Source organism: Danio rerio, chromosome 7, assembly GCF_049306965.1.
Source record: "Danio rerio strain Tuebingen ecotype United States chromosome 7, GRCz12tu, whole genome shotgun sequence".
Taxonomy (NCBI): Eukaryota; Metazoa; Chordata; class Actinopteri; order Cypriniformes; family Danionidae; genus Danio; species Danio rerio.
This window is the reverse complement of record NC_133182.1, coordinates 78,369,394-78,391,063: the sequence shown is the minus strand read 5'-3', so window position 1 is coordinate 78,391,063 and position 21,670 is coordinate 78,369,394. Positions and strand designations below refer to the sequence as shown.

The 21,670-nt window shown below is 40.4% G+C and overlaps 2 protein-coding genes across 29 annotated transcripts in view; one reads left to right on the top strand and one right to left on the bottom strand.

The window, feature by feature from the left end:
• LOC100334018 (equilibrative nucleoside transporter 2) overlaps positions 1-21,670 on the bottom strand; it is a 112,278-nt gene that overhangs the window by 6,573 nt on the left and 84,035 nt on the right. The window lies entirely within an intron of this gene.
• Positions 1-21,670, top strand: part of mpdz (multiple PDZ domain crumbs cell polarity complex component) — a 109,042-nt gene that overhangs the window by 31,988 nt on the left and 55,384 nt on the right. For all 28 annotated transcript variants that reach the window (XM_073907648.1, XM_073907645.1, XM_073907637.1 and 25 more), the window contains exons 7-17: positions 1,730-1,858; positions 3,332-3,520; positions 5,675-5,777; positions 9,046-9,134; positions 9,549-9,756; positions 12,177-12,254; positions 12,332-12,414; positions 14,592-14,738; positions 14,842-15,009; positions 15,428-15,601; positions 17,163-17,372. In XM_073907648.1, coding sequence (XP_073763749.1) covers positions 1,730-1,858; positions 3,332-3,520; positions 5,675-5,777; positions 9,046-9,134; positions 9,549-9,756; positions 12,177-12,254; positions 12,332-12,414; positions 14,592-14,738; positions 14,842-15,009; positions 15,428-15,601; positions 17,163-17,372 — 1,578 coding nt within the window. The remainder of the gene's footprint in view (positions 1-1,729; positions 1,859-3,331; positions 3,521-5,674; positions 5,778-9,045; positions 9,135-9,548; positions 9,757-12,176; positions 12,255-12,331; positions 12,415-14,591; positions 14,739-14,841; positions 15,010-15,427; positions 15,602-17,162; positions 17,373-21,670) is intronic.

The window sequence follows — 21,670 nt, the reverse complement described above, 5'->3', positions numbered from 1 at the left end:
AAGGAGCGAAGCCAGAAGTCGCTTTGTAGACAAACATCAGAGCTTTGAATTTGATGCGAGCAGCAACTGGCAGCCAGTGCAAACGGATGAGCAGCGGAGTGACATGTGCTCTTTTAGGTTCATTAAAGACCACTCGTGCTGCTGCGTTCTGGAGCAGCTGAAGAGGTTTGATAGAGTTAAAGTCCGGCTAGTAGACAGTTGCAATTGTCCAGTCTGGAGAGAACAAGAGCTTGAACAAGGAGTTGAGCTGCATGTTCAGATAGGAAGGGTCGGACCTTTCTGATGTTACAGAGTGCGAATCTGAGCATGTGATCAGAGAAGTTTAGTTGGTCATCAATCGTTTCTCAAAGGCTTTTCATAATTTTGAATGCAGTAATGGTTGCCCCATCTATCTGGATTGAAAAGTTATGATATAGAGTCGGGTTGGCAGAAACTTTAAGCATTTCCATTTTCGTGAGGTTAAGCTGAAGATGATGATCTTTCTTCCTGTGTGAAATATCCAACATGCAGGCTGAGATGCGAGCTGGAACCGAGGGATCATCAGGGTGAAAAGAAAGGTATAGCTGGGTATGAGTTCCAATGGCTGCATGAAGAATAGGGTCAACACTTTTGTATAGGACAAATATTGCAGTTCAGATTACACCGAGCAGCATCAATAACAAGGATGAGGATCTTTTCTTTCAAAACACTGTCATGCTGAGAGGTCTGCGGTGCCTACGTGACACTCGATAGTGCTCAATCATGCTGTGTTATTCTATCAGGAGCGTAACTGTTATGAGTCACGGCTGTGGGAGACTCTTTCAGCAGCAAACATGTGGTCTTCTGCTTGGATGTGGGTGAGTTGTGATACTATTGATATTTATTGGTCATCCACTGGCTTAATCAGAGGTGTGAATAGTTATGAATGCATCAGTATGGAAAGTGTCTGCTCACTTTAATGGGATGCATTACTTGTGAGATGTTTCAGGTCATGTGGTGTTTTGTTGGTGGCTGCATTGCATCTCTTTTGGTGTTGATTGTATTGTGATCTCTGTTAGGTGCAGCAGAAACATCCATTTGGTTTCTGGTCATTTATTAATCATCTGGAGATTTCAGAATCACTGATATATTTGTAACCCACAACAAACGAAACCAATATGCATACATGGATGCACTAATGAATGTGACATTACCCCGGATAGAAATCTGATGTAAACGTGAATTAAATAGATGACTAATAAGGTCATGTTTGGATTTCACATATACAGTTGAAGGCTTGTAGTTAGCCCTCATGTAAAATTTGCATGGTGGCTCAGTGGTTAGTGTCGCCTCACAACAAGAAGGTGAGAGCAAGTCCTCCAGGTGCTCCGGTTTCCCCCACAGTCTAAACACATGCGCTATAGGACAATTGATGGACTAAATTGGCTATAGTGTATAAGTGTGTGTGCGAATGAGTGTGTATGGGTACAGTGCTGAAATAGTTGGCGGTTCATTCTGCTGTGTCGACCACTGATAAATAAGAGATTAAGCCAAAGGAAAATGAATGAATGAATGAATGAATGAATGAATGAATGAAGAACAGAGTTGATCAAAGCGTTGTTTACATTTTAATTATTTTATTATTTTAATTATTTATTATTTTATTTATTATTATATATATATATATATATATATGTCAGCTTTCCCTATGGCTCATGTTTGTCACTTGCTGTTTGTATTTAGTTCTTTTTATATCATTGTGTTTTTTTAGACCCACTGGACTCATGTGGAGACCATTGAGCTGGTCAATGATGGAACCGGACTGGGTTTTGGGATTGTTGGTGGTAAAACCACTGGAGTTATTGTGAAAACCATCCTACCTGGAGGCATCGCTGATCAGGTGAAGGCATTTAGGTCAGAAATGACCAGTTTTACCTTCTCTTGCACTATATCTGTGTCTCCTATAATATGCATCTCTTTTTGACTGATTTTCTTCGCCACAGCCTTAATCCCTAAGTGTCCACTTTATTTTGCAATATGTTAAATGCAATTATTTATATAGGTAGAAAAACAGAGCAACAGTTGCAGTTTTGTCCAACATTTGCATTTAAAGATAGTTTGGTCACACTGTACAATAAGGTTCATTAGTTAATGTTAATTAATGCATTTATTAACATGAACAAACATTGAACAATACATTTACTGCACTATTTATTCATGTTAATTAACGTTAGTTAATTAAAATACAGTTGTTCATTGTGAGTTCATGTTAACTCATGGTGCATTCACTAATGTTAACAAGCATGGACTTGGATGTTAATAATGCATTAGTAAATGTTCAATTATGATTAATAAATGCTGTACATGTGTTGTTTATGATTAGTTCATGTTAGTAAATGCATTAACTCATGAACCTTATTGTAAAGTGTTACTGATAATTGTCTGTCACATGCTTATAACTGTGTCTTTAACAATACTTCATGTATAAATTATTGTCTGTTGCAGAGTTGTTGTTATGATGCATACAAATGATCAGTGGACAGCCATGTTTTTGTCAAAATTCCCTATCAATTTAACAATACATTTTTTTAGTTAAACCCACCTGTTTCCCTTACATATCAGAGAGACACCAAGAGACTAACATTTCCCATGAAATATATATATATATATATACATATATTGTCTTGTTTTAAAAAATAATAAGACAAAGTTAAGTGAATTTTTCCTTGAAACAAGCTAAATAATCTTGTTTTTCCTTTTGGCGTAAATTGATTTGAACCCCAGTTTTTCCTGGCATACTAAGCCAACAAAGACTTGTTTGTTGTTGTTTTATTGGTGTTTGTGTCATGTGAAATGACATTAAAAGGGCACCTATTATGCAAAAATTTTTTTATAAGTGGTTTCAACCCAGTCGTGTGTCAGCAGTGTGTGAATATAACCAGCTTCCAATGGTAAACATTTATTAATTCTATTGTTTATAATCAGACTTGATGAAATCAGTCTGCAGAAACACTTTGATTGACATTCTCACTTTGCACGTGTCATCAGAGAAGGAAAGCCCCGCCCACTAGTGACCATCTCTCCCTCATTAGTGTAAGACTCTGCCATTATGCTGACACACAGGTATTTGTAGCTCCGCCCTCTTTTGAAAAGAGCACAATCTCATTTGAATATAAAGTCACCATAACACCACAATTAGGATCAAATCCTGAAAGGGTCAGTTTGAGAGCGTTATAAACATTATCTGTGTGCTATTTTGAGCTGAAACTTCACACACACACAAACAGGTGCACATGAAAATGATTCAATCATTGTGTAATAAAAGGTTGTCACATAATCTGTTTTTCTTCAACGTCTCTGTTATTGGTTGTAGGATGGGCGTTTGCGAAGCGGCGATCACGTCCTGCGCATTGGGGATACGGATCTGTTGGGTCTGAGCAGTGAACAGGTCGCTCACGTCCTCAAACAATGTGGAAACAGAGTCCGATTGCTGATCAGCCGCGGGATGGCAGACGACGTTTCGGCCGCTCCTGTTTCCCTGCCCACCGTCAATGAGCAACAGGTACAGATATCCCTGTCAGAACAAACCACTGTTATACAATGACTGGCCTTATTACCCTAACTTTACCCTAATTAACCTAGTTAAGCCTTTAAACGTCACTTTAAGCTGAATACTAGTGTCTTAAAACTATTATGATTAGATAGGGGGACTAATAATAAGGGTTGGATACTGAAACCCAGTACCATTATAGCACCGGTACCTTTGTAACTGGTATGTACCAGATCAATTCAGCATATGAAATTCAGTGGCTAATTTCGGTGCTACTGGTGCTGTGACAAGGACATACGAAGCATCAAGAGGTGCATCTAGGGCTGGATTAAGAACAAACTGGGCCCTGGGGTTATAGCAAATGCAAGGGCCCCCCTTTTATTTTTTTACCTGTCAAAATAAATAAATTATATATATATATATATATATATATATATATATATATATATATATATATATATATATATATATATATATATATATATATATTAGGGATGTAACGGTATCAGAATTTCACGGTACGGTAATACCTCGGTATGAATGTCACGGTACGGTATTTATTGAATCATTTACAGCAAAAAACAAAACTTATGAAAATACTCCAAAAAAGTGCCAAAAGTGTCAATGACATACAAATTAGCCATCTATCTGTAAGCTTTGAAACAGGAACTTCAATATTAATAACAAAAAAATATTAAACCATGTAAAAAAATAAAGTTTCAATTTAGTATTGTTGAAAACTCGTCACATTCAACATTTAATCACTCACTCACTTAGATAGAGATGGGTTTAAAGGAAAATTATCATATAAATATAATCTGGTAAAAGCTGGTATCTCTGGGTATTTACAATGTCCCCTGCAACAGAAAAAAACTCTCTCATTTGGGACTGAGGTTTCTGGGACAGAGAGATATGACTTGGCCCAGGTTGACAGCAGTGGGTGACGTTGTGCATTGTCTTTCCCCCACTTGAGAGGACAAACCATGAGTAAGATAGAGATCTCATGTCTGCATCAATCTGAACAGTGTGCTGTGTTTCTGCAGTCCCCATGACTGATTATTAGTCGTATTCCCCAACTTGCAAGCACGTGCACACACAGGGCTCAACCTGTGCAGTGCACATGCCCTTTTTAGTCTTGGATAGAAAGTTCCCTTCCAAAATGATCAAAAGTGCCCCCGCGACGCGACATACCGTCCGTCCCGCTTTACAGTACGCGCGCGACAACACAGCTGATCAGAACTCGCGCGACCACATAGCTGATCAGAACGCGCGCGACAACACAGCTGATAAGAACTCGCGCGACAACACCGCTATTCAGTACGCGCGCGGCGACAACACCCGCTTTAGGGTTTTCCAGCTCTTTTTCATCCCCGCTTCTAGCAGCACACTCCATTTCCGCATTACTGGATCTGTAGCAACAACAGACCGCAAGGGATGATGGTCAAGCATGGGCTGATGGGAAATGTAGTTTTCGCTACCTCCCGTTCGCTTTATTCGCCTGAGCAAATTTTCTCAGAAGATCTATAGTTTTACCGAGTCATGCGACTTCGGTAATATCGAAAAAAATTAATATTGCGGTATGACGGTATTTACAATACCGTTACACCCCTAATATATATATATATATATATTACATATATATATATATATAAATATATATAACAAAACGTCAGCAAGTACCAAAGAACAGATGTAACGCATTGATTAAATGTAGTTTTCAGTCACGCTCACGTAAGTCATATTCAACTCGTGTAGTTTTGCCTTCATTCATTTTTGATTTCCGTCTTCAGCACATGATTTATTTACAGCACATTTTTAAACATAATAGTTTAACTAGCTCATTTCGAATATCTACCTTTTTATCCTCCCCATGTTGACAGTCCAAGTACCATATCATCCACCCTAATTTTGTGGCTCAAAAGTATCGGTTCAGCCACCATTTTGAAAGTACCGATATCGAAATAACCCCAAACGATACCCAACCCTACTAATAATTCAGGAGGGCTGATAATTTCAACTTGAACTGTATATATAGCAAACAGTGGTTTATTTGTTTAAGTACATGTATTTAGCAGAAGAATTTAAGTAGTTAAATGAACACACACATTTTAAAAGGCCTACAAGTTTTGTTGATTTATTAATGTGTGTTTGTTTTTTTGTATTCAGGGTTTTGAGGAAGAGGAGCAGGACGCTTTCGATGTGAGCTTGACGAAGAATGCTCAGGGTTTGGGCATCACCATTGCTGGATATGTAGGAGACAAAACCTCAGGTCAGCTTTAAATCATACACTGAACATTATTATTAAACAAAACTGGGTTACTCATAGTTTAGGCCACAATTCATCCTATTAACTACTTATTACCGGTCTATTATTGAGATATTAACTGTTCATTATTAGTTATAAAACATGATCTTATTCTGCATCCCTAATTCAATTCAATTCACCTTTATTTCTATAGCTGAACATAGAAGATTATAGTAAAGTGAAGCAGTGTCAGTCCAGTTTTCAGAGTTTAAGTTCAGTTCAGTTCAGTGTGGTTTAATAATCACTGCTGAGGATCCAAACACTGTAGAGCAAATTCATCAATGCACAGTCCCAAACCATGCAAGCCAGTGGCGAAAGCGGTGAGGAAAAAACTTCACCAATTGGCGAAAGTGAAGAATTAAAAAAAACCTCGAGAGAAAATGGCCACGACCATTTCTCCTATGGCCAAACGTCTTGTGCAGAGCTGCAGTCTAGGCGCCGGAGGCTGGAGAATGCTGGACGTCAGCGAAGACAGTGGTGCTGCATAGTCTTTGGCGGCCTCAAAGACTATGCAGTTTCAAACCCTGAATGACGTTTACAGTAGGTTATATATACATTAATAACTTCCTTGTAAATTGTAAGCGTTGCATTAGTTCATGTATTTACTAACAGAATAAGAATGAAGCATTTATTAATCATAGTTTGACTAATGCGTCATTAACATCTAAAGTTGAGCTGGTTAACATTAATTAATGCACTGTGAGTTAACAGGAACTACATTATTTTTTATTAATTAGCATCAACAGAGATGAATAAACACTGTAATAAATGTATTGTTCATGTCAATAAATACATAAGCTGGCATTAAGTAATGCAACCTTATTGTAAAGTGCTTTCATAATGCAAAGCCTGCATGTTGAGGAAATATCACTCCTGGCCTCAGATATTGCAATGTGTGAGGGTCAATGGGGTGAAGTCATCTGTGCGTTCTAACAATATTGGAGTACCTCAAGGGTCTGTCCTTGGCCCATTGTTGTACACAATGTACATAAACGATATTCCAGATTGCTGCCCAGGGGTTAACTGCCAGTTAAATGCAGATGACACGGTCATCTATGTGTCAGCTAAAACACCTTGCCGGGCAGGTGAGCAACTGACCCAGGCTTTACAACACATTTCAAGATGGCTTGAACTGTCTCATTTAACGTTAAATGTCAAGAAAACAGTTTCTATGTGTTTTTCTATATGAAATAGGCCTTTACGGGATACATTTGAGGTGCTGATAAAAACTAAAGTTATTAAAGAAGTGAATGAGTTTAAGTATCTTGGCATAACTCTAGACATTAGTATAAAATTTGAAAGAAAGTTAAGCCAAGTCTAAACTGTTTTCGTTTTATTAGAAGGTTTTTAACATATAACACTGCAAAATTATGCATGCACACAATGATGTTCTCTCACTTGACGTATTGCATTACATCTTGGTCACAAGCCTCTTTAACTACATTGAACTACATTCCCATCCTCCCCTTTCCTCGACATCTTTGTCATAAATAGTATTACTTTTATTTTTTGTTATCATTATTATTATTACTGTTCTGACTTGTCCTGTTATCTTTTCATTATCATTATTACAAGTATTTACACCATTATCATTAGTAAGGTTGAAGTTGTTGTAGTTGTAACGGTAGTAGTTGTAGTAGTAGTAGTAGTAGTAGTTGAAGTAGTAGTCATTGTAATAGTATCGATTGTTATTGAGTAATTGTTACGGAGATTATAGAAGTTGTAGTTCATGTAGTAATAGATGGCATTGGTATAGTAGTAGCAGAAGTAGTAATGGTGTGGTGGTTACAGTAGTAGTAGTAGTAGTCGTTGTTGGTGTAGTAATATCAGTAGTAGATGTTGTTGATGTAGATGTAGTAGAAGTGATTGTAGTAGTAGTAGTAGTAGTAGTAGTAGTAGTAGTAGTAGTCGCAGTAGACATTGTTGTATTAATTGTAGCAAACGCTATAGTAGTATCAGTAGTGGTAGTCGTTGTAGTAGTATCAGTATTAGTAGACATTGTAGTGGTAGTAGTCGTGGTTGTGGCTGTAGTAGAAGCAATAGTAGTTGTAATATAAGTAACTTTCTGTAGTAGTAGTTGGTGTAGCACTTGTGATTTATTATTATTGTTGTCAGTTATTACTGTTGTCCTTTCTCTCTTTTTACTCTCATATTTACTATCATACATTAATAAGCATTGTTGTTACTCCCTACCTCTGACTGGTTTCTTTCTATATGTTTTATCTATATCTGTGACACTTGCTTCATTTATTGACTGTTATTGTTCCTAATGTATGTACTCTGACCTGTCCACCAAGTTACCTTTACATGCATACACACACTCACACGCACACACTCACGCACATACCAGTACCTGACTATATTGTTGATGTTTTTGTTGTTTTTGTTTTGTTGCTTTGTATTTGTTATCTGTTGATGTTTTCTTGTATTTGTATGATTTTTGCATATACTAATTAAAAAAAAAATAAAAAAAAAACTACATTGAAGCCTATTGACTCGATCTATAAACAAGGAGTTAAAATTATGGACTTAAAGCCTATGCGCTGGCATCATTGTGATGTTTTATGTAAACATAACCTGTTTAGTTTTGATAGTTTTATTCAATTTAGTTATCTTAAATTGGTTTTTAAATGTTCCAATCCTGTTTTCTGAGCTAATCAATCGGCATCAGAGCTCCCACAGAGTTACACAGGCAACTGCTAACGGTGACTGTGTAGTGCCAAAGTGTAAGAGCTCGTTTGGTCAATCTGTCTTCTCTGTAAAGGGAGCCAAGCTGTGGAATGATATACCGGTTAGCTTAAAATCAGAAAGTAATCTAAATATTTTTAGTAGTGCTCTTAAAAAGTGGTTTAAAACAAAACAGCAGTGTTTGCACAAATAGTCCACTGTTAGTTGGTTGGATCATGTCGCCTTTGCTTTTGCCTGCAGTAATTTTAGGTAAAGAATTGTAATGTTGTGTATGTTTTATTATATTTCTATTTTGTCAATTTTAAGCCTCCTGTGGACAGGTGTTGAGAATAAGCAAGTTTGCTAAAACACTTAAACAAATGCATTTGGTTGACGTCCATGTCAAATAAATAAATAAATAAAAATATTCTGGCCGGTTTCTTCCAGACAGACGCAGCCTTGATGTTTACTGTTTCGTTTTTTTCACCGCAGGCCGATTTCAGCTCCATTCTGCTTGATCTTCACCAGCGTTTAACCTTTGCTGTTTGTAATTTTCCTGTCGCAGAGCCCTCTGGGATATTCGTGAAGAGCATTTCGAGGGACAGCGCCGTGGAGCAGGACGGACGGGTTCATGTTGGAGATCAGATCATAGCTGTGAGTTGTTCCTCTGAATACATGTCTGCATTATTGGGGCACGTTTGCTCATCGTGCATGTGCTCTACACTCACCGGCCACTTTATTAGGTACACCTTACTAGTAGCCCTTTTGCCTTCAGAACTGCCTTAGTCCTCAACAAGGTACTGAAAATATTCCTCAGAGATGCCCCTTTCTTCCCCATTCTGATGCTCGCTTTAAACGGCAGCAGATCGTCTTGACCATGTCGACATGTCTAAATGCATTGAGTTGCTGCCATGTGATTGGCTGGTTAGAAATTTGCATTGAGGAGCAGTTGGACAGGTGTACCTAATAAAGTGGCCGTTAAGTGAACATGTCCTTCTCTGTTGTGCATATATCACAAACAAGAAGAGAAAAGCTGTCATGGGCGGGCTATAATGTGTGTGCGTGCAGGTGGACGGTGTGAACATCCAGGGTTACACTAACCAGCAGGCTGTGGAGGTTTTGAGACACACTGGTCAAACTGTAAACCTGCAACTGGTGCGCCGCGGCTTTAAGCCAGAGGACGCCTGTCCGTCAATCATTCCTGTCGCTGTGGAGACAGATCCCGCCCACAGCTCATCCAGAAACTCGACAATGGAGCGCATGAACGCAAAACATGGTAACAAACACACACACACACACACACACACACACACACACAGCTGCACAGACACTAACACACACACACACATGCACAACATACAATAAACACATACAGACACGCATATACACACACAGCTGCACAGACACACACACACACACTCACATGCACAACATACAATAAACACATACAGACACGCATATACACACACAGCTGCACAGACACTAACACACACACACACATGCACAACATACAATAAACACATACAGACAGGCATATACACACAATCAGCTGCACAGACACACACACACACACTCACATGCACAACATACAATAAACACATACAGACACGCATATACACACACAGCTGCACAGACACACACATATACAAATGCACACAGACATGCAGATATGCACACATGCGCACACAAACACACAGGCATGTAGATGTACACACATTCCCACCCACACACAGCTACACAGACACACACCTGCACACACACACACACAATACACACTCACATACACAACATAGAATAAACACACTCACAAAGACACTCAGACATGCAGATGTACACACACACGTTCACACACGCACACACACACACACACACACACACACACACACACAACTGCACAGACCCACACATAAACACACTTGCACAGAAACACAGACACACACAGCGGAACAGAGAAACAAACAGACATGCAAACGCACACACACACACACACACACACAGTACACACTCACATACACAACATACAATAAATGCACAGACACTCAGACATGCAGATGCACACACACTTTCACACACACATTATCACACGAACAACTGCATAGACACACATAGTAGGCACACACATGTGCACACAGAGATATGCAGATGCACACACACAGCTGCACAGACACACACATGCACACAAACACAGACACACACACACAGTACTCACTCACATACACAACATACAATAAACGTACACACACAGACACGCAGATTTACACACACACAGCTGCACAGATGCATACACACATGCTCATTAACACAGATACACGTGCACACAGGCACACACACACATAGAGAGATATGCAGATGCACACACTCACACACGCGCATGCATGCAGATGGACACATAGACACACAGACATGCAGATATACACACACGCACGCAGCTGCACAGACGTGCACACAAACACAGACACACACATAGACACAACACACAATAAAAATACATCTCACACACACACACACACACACACACACTCATTACATAAAAGTCATGTTGCGTTTTCCTTCAGTTTTGTGTTCATCAACTTCTGTAATCTACACACACACACACACAAAAACACACACACACACACACACACACACACACACACACACACACACACACACACACACTGAGGAGAGAGATAGCTGGAGGTCATTTCACACACTCATTCGTCACTGGAGATGGAAGGTCAAGCCCAATGCGCTGTGATGCAGATGTGTGTGTGGGTGTGTGTGTGTGTGTGTGTGTGTGTGTGTGTGTGTGTGTGTGTGTGTGTGTGTGTGTGTGTGTGTGTGTGTGTGTGTGTGTGTGTTTTGTGCCACAAACTCTGCACCTTATTTAGAGGTCGACTCCTCACTCATCCTCTCATCACAGACACAAGAAGCCTGTTATTATACACAGAGCTCACAACAGAACTGTATACTCCGCTCTCCGTGTGTGTGTGTGTGTGTGTCTCTCGCTTTGTGCCTGTGTGTATGTGTTCTCTGTGTTTAACAGTCTCTCTTTCTGTGTGTGTGTGTGTGTGTGTGTGTGTGTGTGTGTGTGTGTGTGTGTGTGTGTGTGTGTGTGTGTGTGTGTGTGTGTGTGTGTGTGTGTGTATGTCTGTCTGTATCTGCTTGTGCGTGTGTTTGTGCACGTGTGTCTGCATGTGTGTGTGTGTGTGTGTGTGTGTGTGTGTGTGTATGTGTGTTTTTGTGTGTGTGTATATATTTGTGTTTCTGTGCTGGTCTGTCTTTGTGTGTGTGTCTGTGTGTTTTTTTCCTCTGTGTGTCTATGTTTGTGTGTGCATTTTTCACTCTCACTGTTTGTGTGTGTGAGCGTGCGTGCGTGCGTGTATGTGCATGCATGTCTGTGTGTCTATTTGTGTGTCTTTCTTAGTGTGTGTGTGCATGCATGTGCGTGAGTGTGTGTTTGTGTGTGTCTTTTTTCTGTTTGTTTATTTTGTGTGAGTGTGTGTCTTTCTCACTGTGTGTGCGTGAGTGTGTGTCTGTGTGTGTGTATGTGTGTGTCTTTTTTCTGTGTGTCTATTTGTATTTGTCTTTCTTACTGTGCGTGTGTGTGTGTCTGTGTGTGTGTGCGCGTGAGTGTGTGTGTCTATTTGTGTGTGCGTGAGTGTGTGTGTGTATATGTCTCTTTCTCTCTAACTGTTTGTGTGTGTGTGTGTGCAGAAGAGCGAGTGTTTCTCCCTCCTGAGGAAAACTCCAGAGTTCAGTCCTCCTCCATCAGAGCTCCAGAAAGTGTTGCGGGTGAGAGAAAGTTTTTCTTCTTCTGTGACTCTGAGCTCAACCGGTGGACGTGGATAATGTTGGCATGTCTCAATCAGGTCCTGTGAAGCTGAGCGCTCAGGAGGAACTCGCACTTCAGCAGAGATGGCAGAATCAGCTCGGCGTCTGCTCTCAAGTCATCGTGAGTAAAACCATTACAACAACTCGTCAGATCATTTGCTCAGTGTGCGTTTCTGTGTGGAGTTTGCATGTTCTCCCTGCATTCGCGTGGGTTTCCTCCGGTTGTTTCGGTTTCCCCCACAGTCCAAAGACATGCGGTACAGGTGAATTGGGTAGGCTAAATTGTCCGTAGTGTATGAGGGTGTGTGTGGATGTTTCCCAGAGATGGGTTGCGGCTGGAAGGGCATCCGCTGTGTAAAAACTTGGTTCATTCCACTGTGGTGACCCCTGATTAATAAAGGGACTAAGCCGACAATGAAATTAAATGAATCAGATCATTTGGAAGAGAAAGGTGGCATGGTGGCTTAGTGGTTAGCACTGTGGCCTCACAGCAAGAAGGTCGCTGGTTAGAGTCCAGGCTGGCTCAGTTGGCGTTTCTGTGTGGAGTTTGCATGTTCTCCCCGTGTTGGCGTGGGCTTCCCCAACACATGTGCAATAGGGGAATTGATGAACTAAATTGGCTGTAGTGTATGTGTGTGTGAATGGGTGTTTCCCAGTTCTGGGTTGCAGCTGGAAGGGCATCCGCTGGATAAGTTGGCGGGTCATTCCACTGTGGCGAGCCCTGGTAAATAAAAGGACTAAGCTGAAAGAAGATGAATGAATGATTCGTTATAGACAACTTTAGTCTTCTGTCACCAAATTATAAGAGAAAGTTTTCCTGACAGGTTAAATTCAGTATATTGCTGTTATGTAAATGAGGGTGAAAGGGAAATATCTCTGTCAGGCAGTTCAGAGATCAGAAAAGGGACTCATTTTCACATTTTATTAATTGTGGGTAACTGCTCATTAAATTCAGAAACTGTTACTACTTTTTTATGTTATAGATTCAGAGTTATTCTGTGTCTAAAAGTCTATTGGGGGAAAAAATAGCTTAAAGGGGCTAATAATATTGACCTTAACCACCTAAACTCTGCTGCTATTTGGGGATTTCCGCCTGCATTTTGCCTACCCAAATTTAAAAGCTTCCCAAATCCACATGCAGAGGTGTAAATGCAAAAATTTGGTATCATTTTAAAGAAAACCCTTTGAATTTTCATAAAACACTATTGAAAGTGTTTGAAATAACTGTATATGTCGTCTGTGTTGTAATAAACACCTAAAAAGAGGTGCTTTTGGTATTTGTTTTTATAAACTCAAATGTGAAAGTGTAGCTTTTAGGTTGTGTGTGGTCTAGCGTGCTGTAATTAATGTTGGTGGTTCCTGCACATGTCTGTCATCATAGGAAAAAAGAGAAATGTCTCCACCATAATCTATGCTAAAGTTATTGTATTCCAACTGATGAGAGGTGCTGTACAAGCCACAGGGAGCAATCATTGTTTTCATATTTCACTATTCTTTTGTTTGATCAAACATAATTCACTGTGTTTGGAGCACGTCAGACATATAAAAGGATTACTTATGCACATCAGCTCAAAAACAGAGGAGAATGGCCCTGAAGCGCACAGCATAAGGTGAGAGATGACAGCTGTCTGTGCTATCTGGGGCTGCTTATTGATCATAAATGTATTGTTTTCACTTCTGCGCCATGGAAACACCACGATTCATTCAACAACTGTTTGATATGTGAATATAATTCAGTAAAAAGAATGCTAGAACCGTATGAGCACCGGCAAGAGCTTTCATATGAGCTATAACTTGCACACGTGTCTTATGAAAAATATGAAAATGAACCAATGTTCAATACCCAGCTCGGGTATCCAAAATACTGTGTATTTAAGTGTAAATAACTTTTATACAGTAAAATAAAAACCAAAGTGATGCATATGTGCATAAAATATAGATTCTACACTTTCAAACGAAACCACTTACAGGGGTCTGGTGCAATGCTAGCCCTTTAAATCTGAAAGCGAAAGTCGATGACGTCACAGACCCGGTACCGGCTCCGCAGAGTTTAAGTGGTTAAAATGGTGTTTAAAAAATGTAAAACTGCTTTTATTCTAGCCAAAATAAAACAAATAAGACTTTCTTAAGCAATGCTTCAGTATGATTTCAACGCAAGTCTTTGTACATGAAGCCCCAGATCAATACTGGTATACACTGATTGCATTAATGCAGGCTAATATGATTCCTGATTATTCTTAATATATACGTGTGCGTCTTTCTCTCTCACTGTATGCATGTCTCTGTGTGTGTGTTCAGGTGGCTCAGGTGGAGAAGTTCAGTGAGAGCAGTGGTTTAGGGATCAGTCTGGACGTTTGTGCCGGACATCATTACCTGCGCTCCGTGCTTCCAGAGGGACCCGTCGGCCGATCCGGAAAAATCTGCAGTGGAGACGAACTGCTGGAGGTAAAACCAGCACATAATGTATTTACATACAGTAGTGTGTCTTTATTGATGTCTGTATATTTATATGCATGTGTGTGTGTGTGTGTGTGTGTGTGTGTTTAAGGTGAATGGTGTTCCCCTCAGAGGAGAGACTCATAAAGAGGTTGTTGACATTCTGAAAGAACTTCCTGTTTGTGTGACCATGGTCTGCTGTAGACCCGCCTCTCTGGTGACTGACAGCCAGACTGACCAACCACAGCTCGAGGACACGCCCTCAAATGCCATACCTCAGGTATTGAACATTCTCAGTATCTGGATTCATCATTCAACAGTAATAGTGAGGAGTAGGAGTCTGTTAGGTTGTTAAAACTCTCCCCAAACCGTTTTCCCCATCTCTCTGAATGAAATGCCTACTTTACTACATCAAATCAGCTCGCAGTATAAAAAACAAGCCACGCCCTCATTTCATTTTCCGTTTCTCTAGGAACTGCAATTTTCACAATGCAAAAACACAATAAAGGTCGCAGCTTCCAGCTGATGTGGACTTTAATGTTTTATTGGTGTAGCCGGTGTGCTTCAGTCAGACTTTCCTCTGCTGGATTATGTCAGATTACAGTAGACGTGATTATAATCTCCGTACATCTCAAATCGCTCACAGAGGACAGGCTTGCATCTCCACTCTTAAACTATCAGTAAAATCTATACTGCAGGTGCCGCTGGAGTTCGAGGATGTGATGGTGTGTGGTGAATTAGCAGACGGTTTGAAGGGTCATGTGACTGAAGAGCCCAGCGGGACGCCGTTAGCCATGTGGGAGACAGAGATCCAGGACATCCAGCTGGAGAAAGGAGAGAGCGGCCTGGGATTCAGCATTCTGGATTATCAGGTGAGAGGGAAACGGGGAGGAGCAATATATGCTAATTTAATTATATTATTAGCCCCCTAAAGATTTTTTGTGTGCGTGTGTGTGTGTGTGTGTGTGTACTTGTATACAGTGCATCCGGAAGGTATTGATAGCGCTTCACTTTTTCCACATTTGTTTTATTACAGCCTTATTCCAATATGCATTAAATTGATTGATTTCCTCAACATTCTACACACAAAAATAATGACATTGTGAATAAAGAGTTTTTGAAATTGTTGCAGATTTATTCAAAATAAAAAAGCTGTAAAATCACATGTACTTCAGTGTTCACAGCGTTTGCTCAATACTTTGTTGATGCACCTTTGGCAGCGATTACAGCCTCAAGTCTTCTTGAATATGACGCCACAAGCTCTGCACACCTGTCTTTGGGAATGTTTGCCTGTTCCTCTTTGCAGTAGCTCTCAAGCTCTATGAGGTTGGATGGGAAGCGACGGTGTGCAGCCATTTTCAGATCTCTCCAGATATGTTCAATAGGATTTAGGTCTGGGCTCTGGCTGGGCCACTCAAAGACATTCACTGAGTTATTGTGAAGCCGCTCCATTGATATTTTGGCGGTGTGTTTTGGGTCATTGTCCTGCTGGAGGTTGAAGCGTCGCCCCAGTCTGAGGTCAAGAGCACTCTTGTGCAGGTCTTCATTCAGGATGTCTCTGTACATCGCTGCATTCATCTTTCCCTCTATCCTGACTAGTCTTCCAGTTCCTGCTGCTGAAACACATCCCCACAGCATGATGCCAACACCACCATGCTGCACTGTAGGGATGCTGTTAGCCTGGTGATGAGCACTGCCTGCTGTTCTCCAACCGTAACGCCTGGCGTTCACTCCAAACAGTTCAGTTTGAGTCTCATCAGAGCAGAGAGTTTAGTTTCTGATGCTCTGAGAGTCCTTCAGATGGCAAACTCCAGGCGGGGAGTGACGTCCGTCTGGCTGCTCTACCATACAGGCCTGATTGGTGGATTGCTGCACAGATGGTTGTCCTTCTGTAAGGTTCTCCTCTCTCCACAGAAGAACGCTGGAGCTCAGACAGAGTGACCAACGGGTTATTGATCACCTCCCTGTCTAAGGCCCTTCTCCCCTGATCGCTCAGCTTAGATGGCCGGCCAGCTCTAGGAAGAGTCCTGGTGGTTAAACATCTTCCACTTACGGATGATGGAGGCCGCTGTGCTCATTAGAACTTTCAGAGCAGCAGAAATGTTTCTGTCACCTTCCCCAGCCTTGAGCCTCGAGACAGTCCTGTCTTGGAGGTCTACAGACAATTCCTTTGTCTTCATGCTTGGTTTGTGCTTTGTCATGCACTGTTGACCCTGGGCGCTTATATAGACAGGTGCATGCCTTTTAAAATCATGTCCAATCAGCTGAATTGACCACAGGTGAACTCCAATGAAGCTGCTGAAACATCTCAGGAATGATCAGTGGAAACAGAACACACCTGAGCTCATTTTAGCTAGCTAATTAACTGTGTGCGTGTGTGTTTGTGTGTGTGTCTGTGTGGGTGTGTGTGTGTGTGTGTTGACACGGCTGCAGGACCCGCTGGACCCTCTAAAGACAGTGATAGTGATCCGCTCATTGGTTCCGGATGGCGTGGCAGAGCGGGACGGTCGTCTGCTACCCGGAGACCGTCTGATGTTCGTCAACAGCATCGACCTGCAGAGCGGCAGTCTGGAGGAGGCAGTGCAGGCACTGAAGGGGGCACCCATGGGCAGCGTCCGCATCGGAGTGGCCAAACCCCTGCCTGTGAGAAACACCACACTTTTAGTACTGCTGCTGCTGCTGTCTGTGTGTGTGTGTGTGCGTGTGTGTGTGCGTGTGTGTGTGTGTGTGTGTGTGTGTGTGTGTGTGTGTGTGTGTGTGTGTGTCTTTGGTTTTGTGCGTACATGTTTATGTGTCTCTGTTACTAACTAGCTTGTCTACACTGTTAACGATTTTAGCAAATTACCCAGTATTTAACTGTAATATGGACAATGTTTTCCTGTAGGACATTTATGCAGTACTTTACTGTATTTTAAAGTTGCACAGTACGGTACATGTACACACAGAAAAATACATGGTGCTGTAAATGCAAATGCAGTAATTGATTTACAGTAAGCTACTGGTGATCTGCTGCCAGTTACTGTAGATTCTACAGGAAATTGTCCAGTGTATGTACACTCAACGGCCACTTTATTAGGTAAACCTGCAAATTTCCATACACATGGCAGCAGCTTGTGATGCCAGAGGTCAGAGGAGAATGGCCAGACTGGTTCCAGCTGATAGAAAGGCAACAGTAACTCAAATAAGCACTCGTCACAACCGAGGTCTGCAGAAGAGCATCTCTGAACACACAACACGTCCAACCTTGAGGCGGATGGGCTACAGCAGCAGAAGACCACACCGGGTGCCGCTCCTGTCAGCTAAGAACAGGAAACTGAGGCTACAATTCACACAGACTCACCAAAACTGGACAATAGAAGATTGGAGAAACGTTGCTGCTCTGATGAGTCTCCATTTCTGCTGACACATTCGGATGCTCGGCTCAGAATTTGCCCTCAACAACATGAAAGCATGGATCATACTGCCTTGTATCAGCGGTTCAGGCTGGTGGTGGTGGTGTAATGGTGTGGGGGAGATTTTCTTGGCACACTTTGGGCTCATTAGTACCACTTGAGCATGGTGTCAACGCCACAGCCTACCTGAGTATTGCTGCTGACCATGTCCATCCCTTTATGAGCACAGAGTTTCCATCTTCTGATGGCAGCAGGATAACACACCAAGTTATAAAGCTCAATCATCTCAGACTGTTTTCTTGAACATGACAATGAGTTCACTGTACTCAAAAGGCCTCCACAGTCACCAGAGCTCAATCCAATAGAGCAGCTTTGGGATGTGGTGGAACGGGAGATTGGCAACATGGATGTGCAGCCGACAAATCAGCAGCAACTGCGTGATGCTATCATGTCAATATGGAGCAAAATCTCTGAGGAATATTTCCAGTAGCTTGTTGAATCTATACCATGAGGGATTAAGGCAGTTCTGAAGGCAAAAAGGGGTCCAATTGGGTGATAGTAGGGTGTACCTAATAAAGTGGCCAGTGAGTGTAATGTATTGTACATCGAGATTCAGTGAATATTTCATGACGCAGCTCTGCAGTCCTGTAAGGCCTCCGGAAATGAAATCTTCTTAAAGAAACGCTGTAGTTTATCTGAAGCTCTTCATCTGTTATCTCAGCTCCATTATTTTGGGATTGCCTGCACATTTTGGCGTCTTTCCTTCTCTTTGTCTCCTGAGGTTTGGAGCGTAAGTTTTGGGTTGTGGAGTGCTTTGTGGGTCATCTGATCTGAAGATTTAATCTTGCGAGAGGCCCTTCAGACTGCATGAGCTTTTTGTTCTGCTTATACAAGTGCGATAGAGTAACATCACCTCCTAATATGGATCAAATGACTCACTTCCAAGAACCCGAAAGAGGAGAAAACATTTCCTCCTGCACTGCAAAAAATGCTTTTCTTGCTTAGATTTTTTGTCTTGTTTCTAGTGTAAATATCTAAAATTTCTTATATCAAGAAGCATTTTTTAGACAAGCAAAACATATTGCTTTGTTTTGAGAAATAATATGCCAATATTAAGTCAGTTTTTCCTTAAAACAAGCTAAATAATCTGCCAATGGGGTAAGCAAATTAATCTTGTTTATTCTTTTGACGTAAGGTTATTTTGCTTACCCCATTGGCAGATTATTTTGCTTGTTTTAAGGAAAAACTGACTTAATATTGACATAATATTTCTCAAAACAAGGAAATATGTTTTGCTTGGTTAGAAAATTCTTCTTGATTTAGGAACTTTTAGATATTTGGACTAGAAACAAAACAAAAAATCTAAGTAAGAAAAGCATTTTTTGCAGTGTGCTTGCTTTTTGAGGGAATCAGCGATTGTGAATGTTGTTGATGTCGATGGCTAAAGGAATGATTCAGCTCGCTAACTCAACCTTGCACTACTAACATGCCAAACGACAGATTTCTAACCAAATCAAATCAAATTTAGAGTCTTTATTTGTGATAAATGGGTGTTTTGATCACATGCCCTGCTAAATATGATTAATATAGTGTATATCTTACATGCAGGACTGATAAAAACAGAGAAAACCAGATTTTTGCAGATTTTTGTTCATCAAGGCTGTCCAAACTCGGTCCTGGAGGGCCGGTGTCCTGCAGATTTTAGCTCCAACTTGCCTCAACACACCTGCAAGGATGTTTCAAGAAAGCCTAGTAAGAGCTTGATTAGCTAGCCCAGGTGTGTCTAATTAGGGTTGGAACTAAACTTTGCAGGACACCGGCCCTCCAGGACCGAGTTTGGACATGCATGGTTTAAGTGAATCTTGCCAAACAACAAAATAACCTCAACACTTAACTGAATGCTTTACTGTGAGTACTCTGAATTCAGCAAAACATGCAGTTAAAGGAAAACTTCACTCAAATATGGACATGATTATTTATCTATTTAGTTAAATAGCTTAGAAATACTGCAAAATTACTCAGCTTATGGTCATGAGGAGACCATATAAGAAAAAAATAAATATTTTATGTAAACATAAAATTATATAATATTTCTTACTAATACACTGCCTTGTTGAAAATAATGTGGGCTCTCGTAGGATTTTTTCCTCAAATAAGTATTGCATTTAAGAAACAAATATATGAAGAGTTTAGTTGCAAAACGAGATATATCTGTTTTGGAAAATGTTGGTTATATGACATTATTATTTAAGACATCAACAGTCAAGTTCATTCACAATTTTTGTACATTAAACTATTATTTGAGCTCAGTGAAGGCCAGGAACACAATATTTTCAAATCCAGGATATTTTTGCTGTATTTTATGTCCAATAATAGTTTATAAATAAGTCAAAAACCAAGCCAAAAGGCAACATATTAATCTTAACATTGTCAAACATCTTAAATTAGTTAAAAAAAAACTATACATCATAAATATATGGAATAATATATACAAAGATTGATTAATAATGATAAGATTCTGAGTTAGATTTGGCCAGAATGTACACAACATAACATAACTTTTTATTATAATTTATTATTATTTTTATGCAAAATGCTATATATCCACCTTAGGCTATAATATACTACAGTAATACCATTAAGAAAAGCTAGTGAATCAATGTTTTGTTTGATAAGTAAGTTAGTTAGATAAACGACGTGTAGCTTGTTACAGAAAGAGTGGAGGGCGGCTCCTTCACACCGCTGCTGAAAACCAAACCTGTATGATCAGAGCGGGCAGAGCAGCGGTGTCACAGAGTACGCGACACAAGCTCGCCTCGCCCCTTAATTTTTAATTAATTATTTTACTATAATAATAATAATAATAATAATAGCAGCTTATTTATTGGTTGTTGTGAAAAAGCAAAACCGTTTATTTTTCTCCGTTACAACCTGTGCCCTTTATGTTCCCTTATAATAAATCCACAACAGCAAGAATTAACGTGAGGTTTTAGGCTATAAATAATAAGTGCGACCGCATAAATAAATCTTCAGCTACATGTAGGAAATTGTTTAAAAAATAAACTTACAAAGGACACTTAGAAATGTCACCTTACAGACTGGTATCTTGTGATGGGGAGGAGTGCAGATAAAAAGGCGCTCCCTGGCCTTTCTCTTAACTGACATCAGCGGAGACTTGTTCCCTGCTGCATTTGTGTATCGTTGACAGACGTATTTTGTTCTGGTCCACTTTTGTAGCGTTTTTATACATTTTTGTGAAGTTGAAGGCTTCATCTTTTATCGCTAAATCAATGAGCAAACTCGGAGCACTTCACCGGCGGCGACTCTCTTCCCAGGGGATGCTGAGCTCGCGCCGCATCCTGAACATTCTCTAACTGTTATTATGCACTTTGTAAAGAAACTGGTCTGGCAGAAATCGCGTTTTGTGAAAAAATACATTTTGTACTCGACCTAAAATGTACATTTCTAAATGTTATTAATGGCAGCAATTCACACAACTAAGGTGTCTGAACAGTGATTTCCAATAATAAAATCCAAATGTCAAAAAAT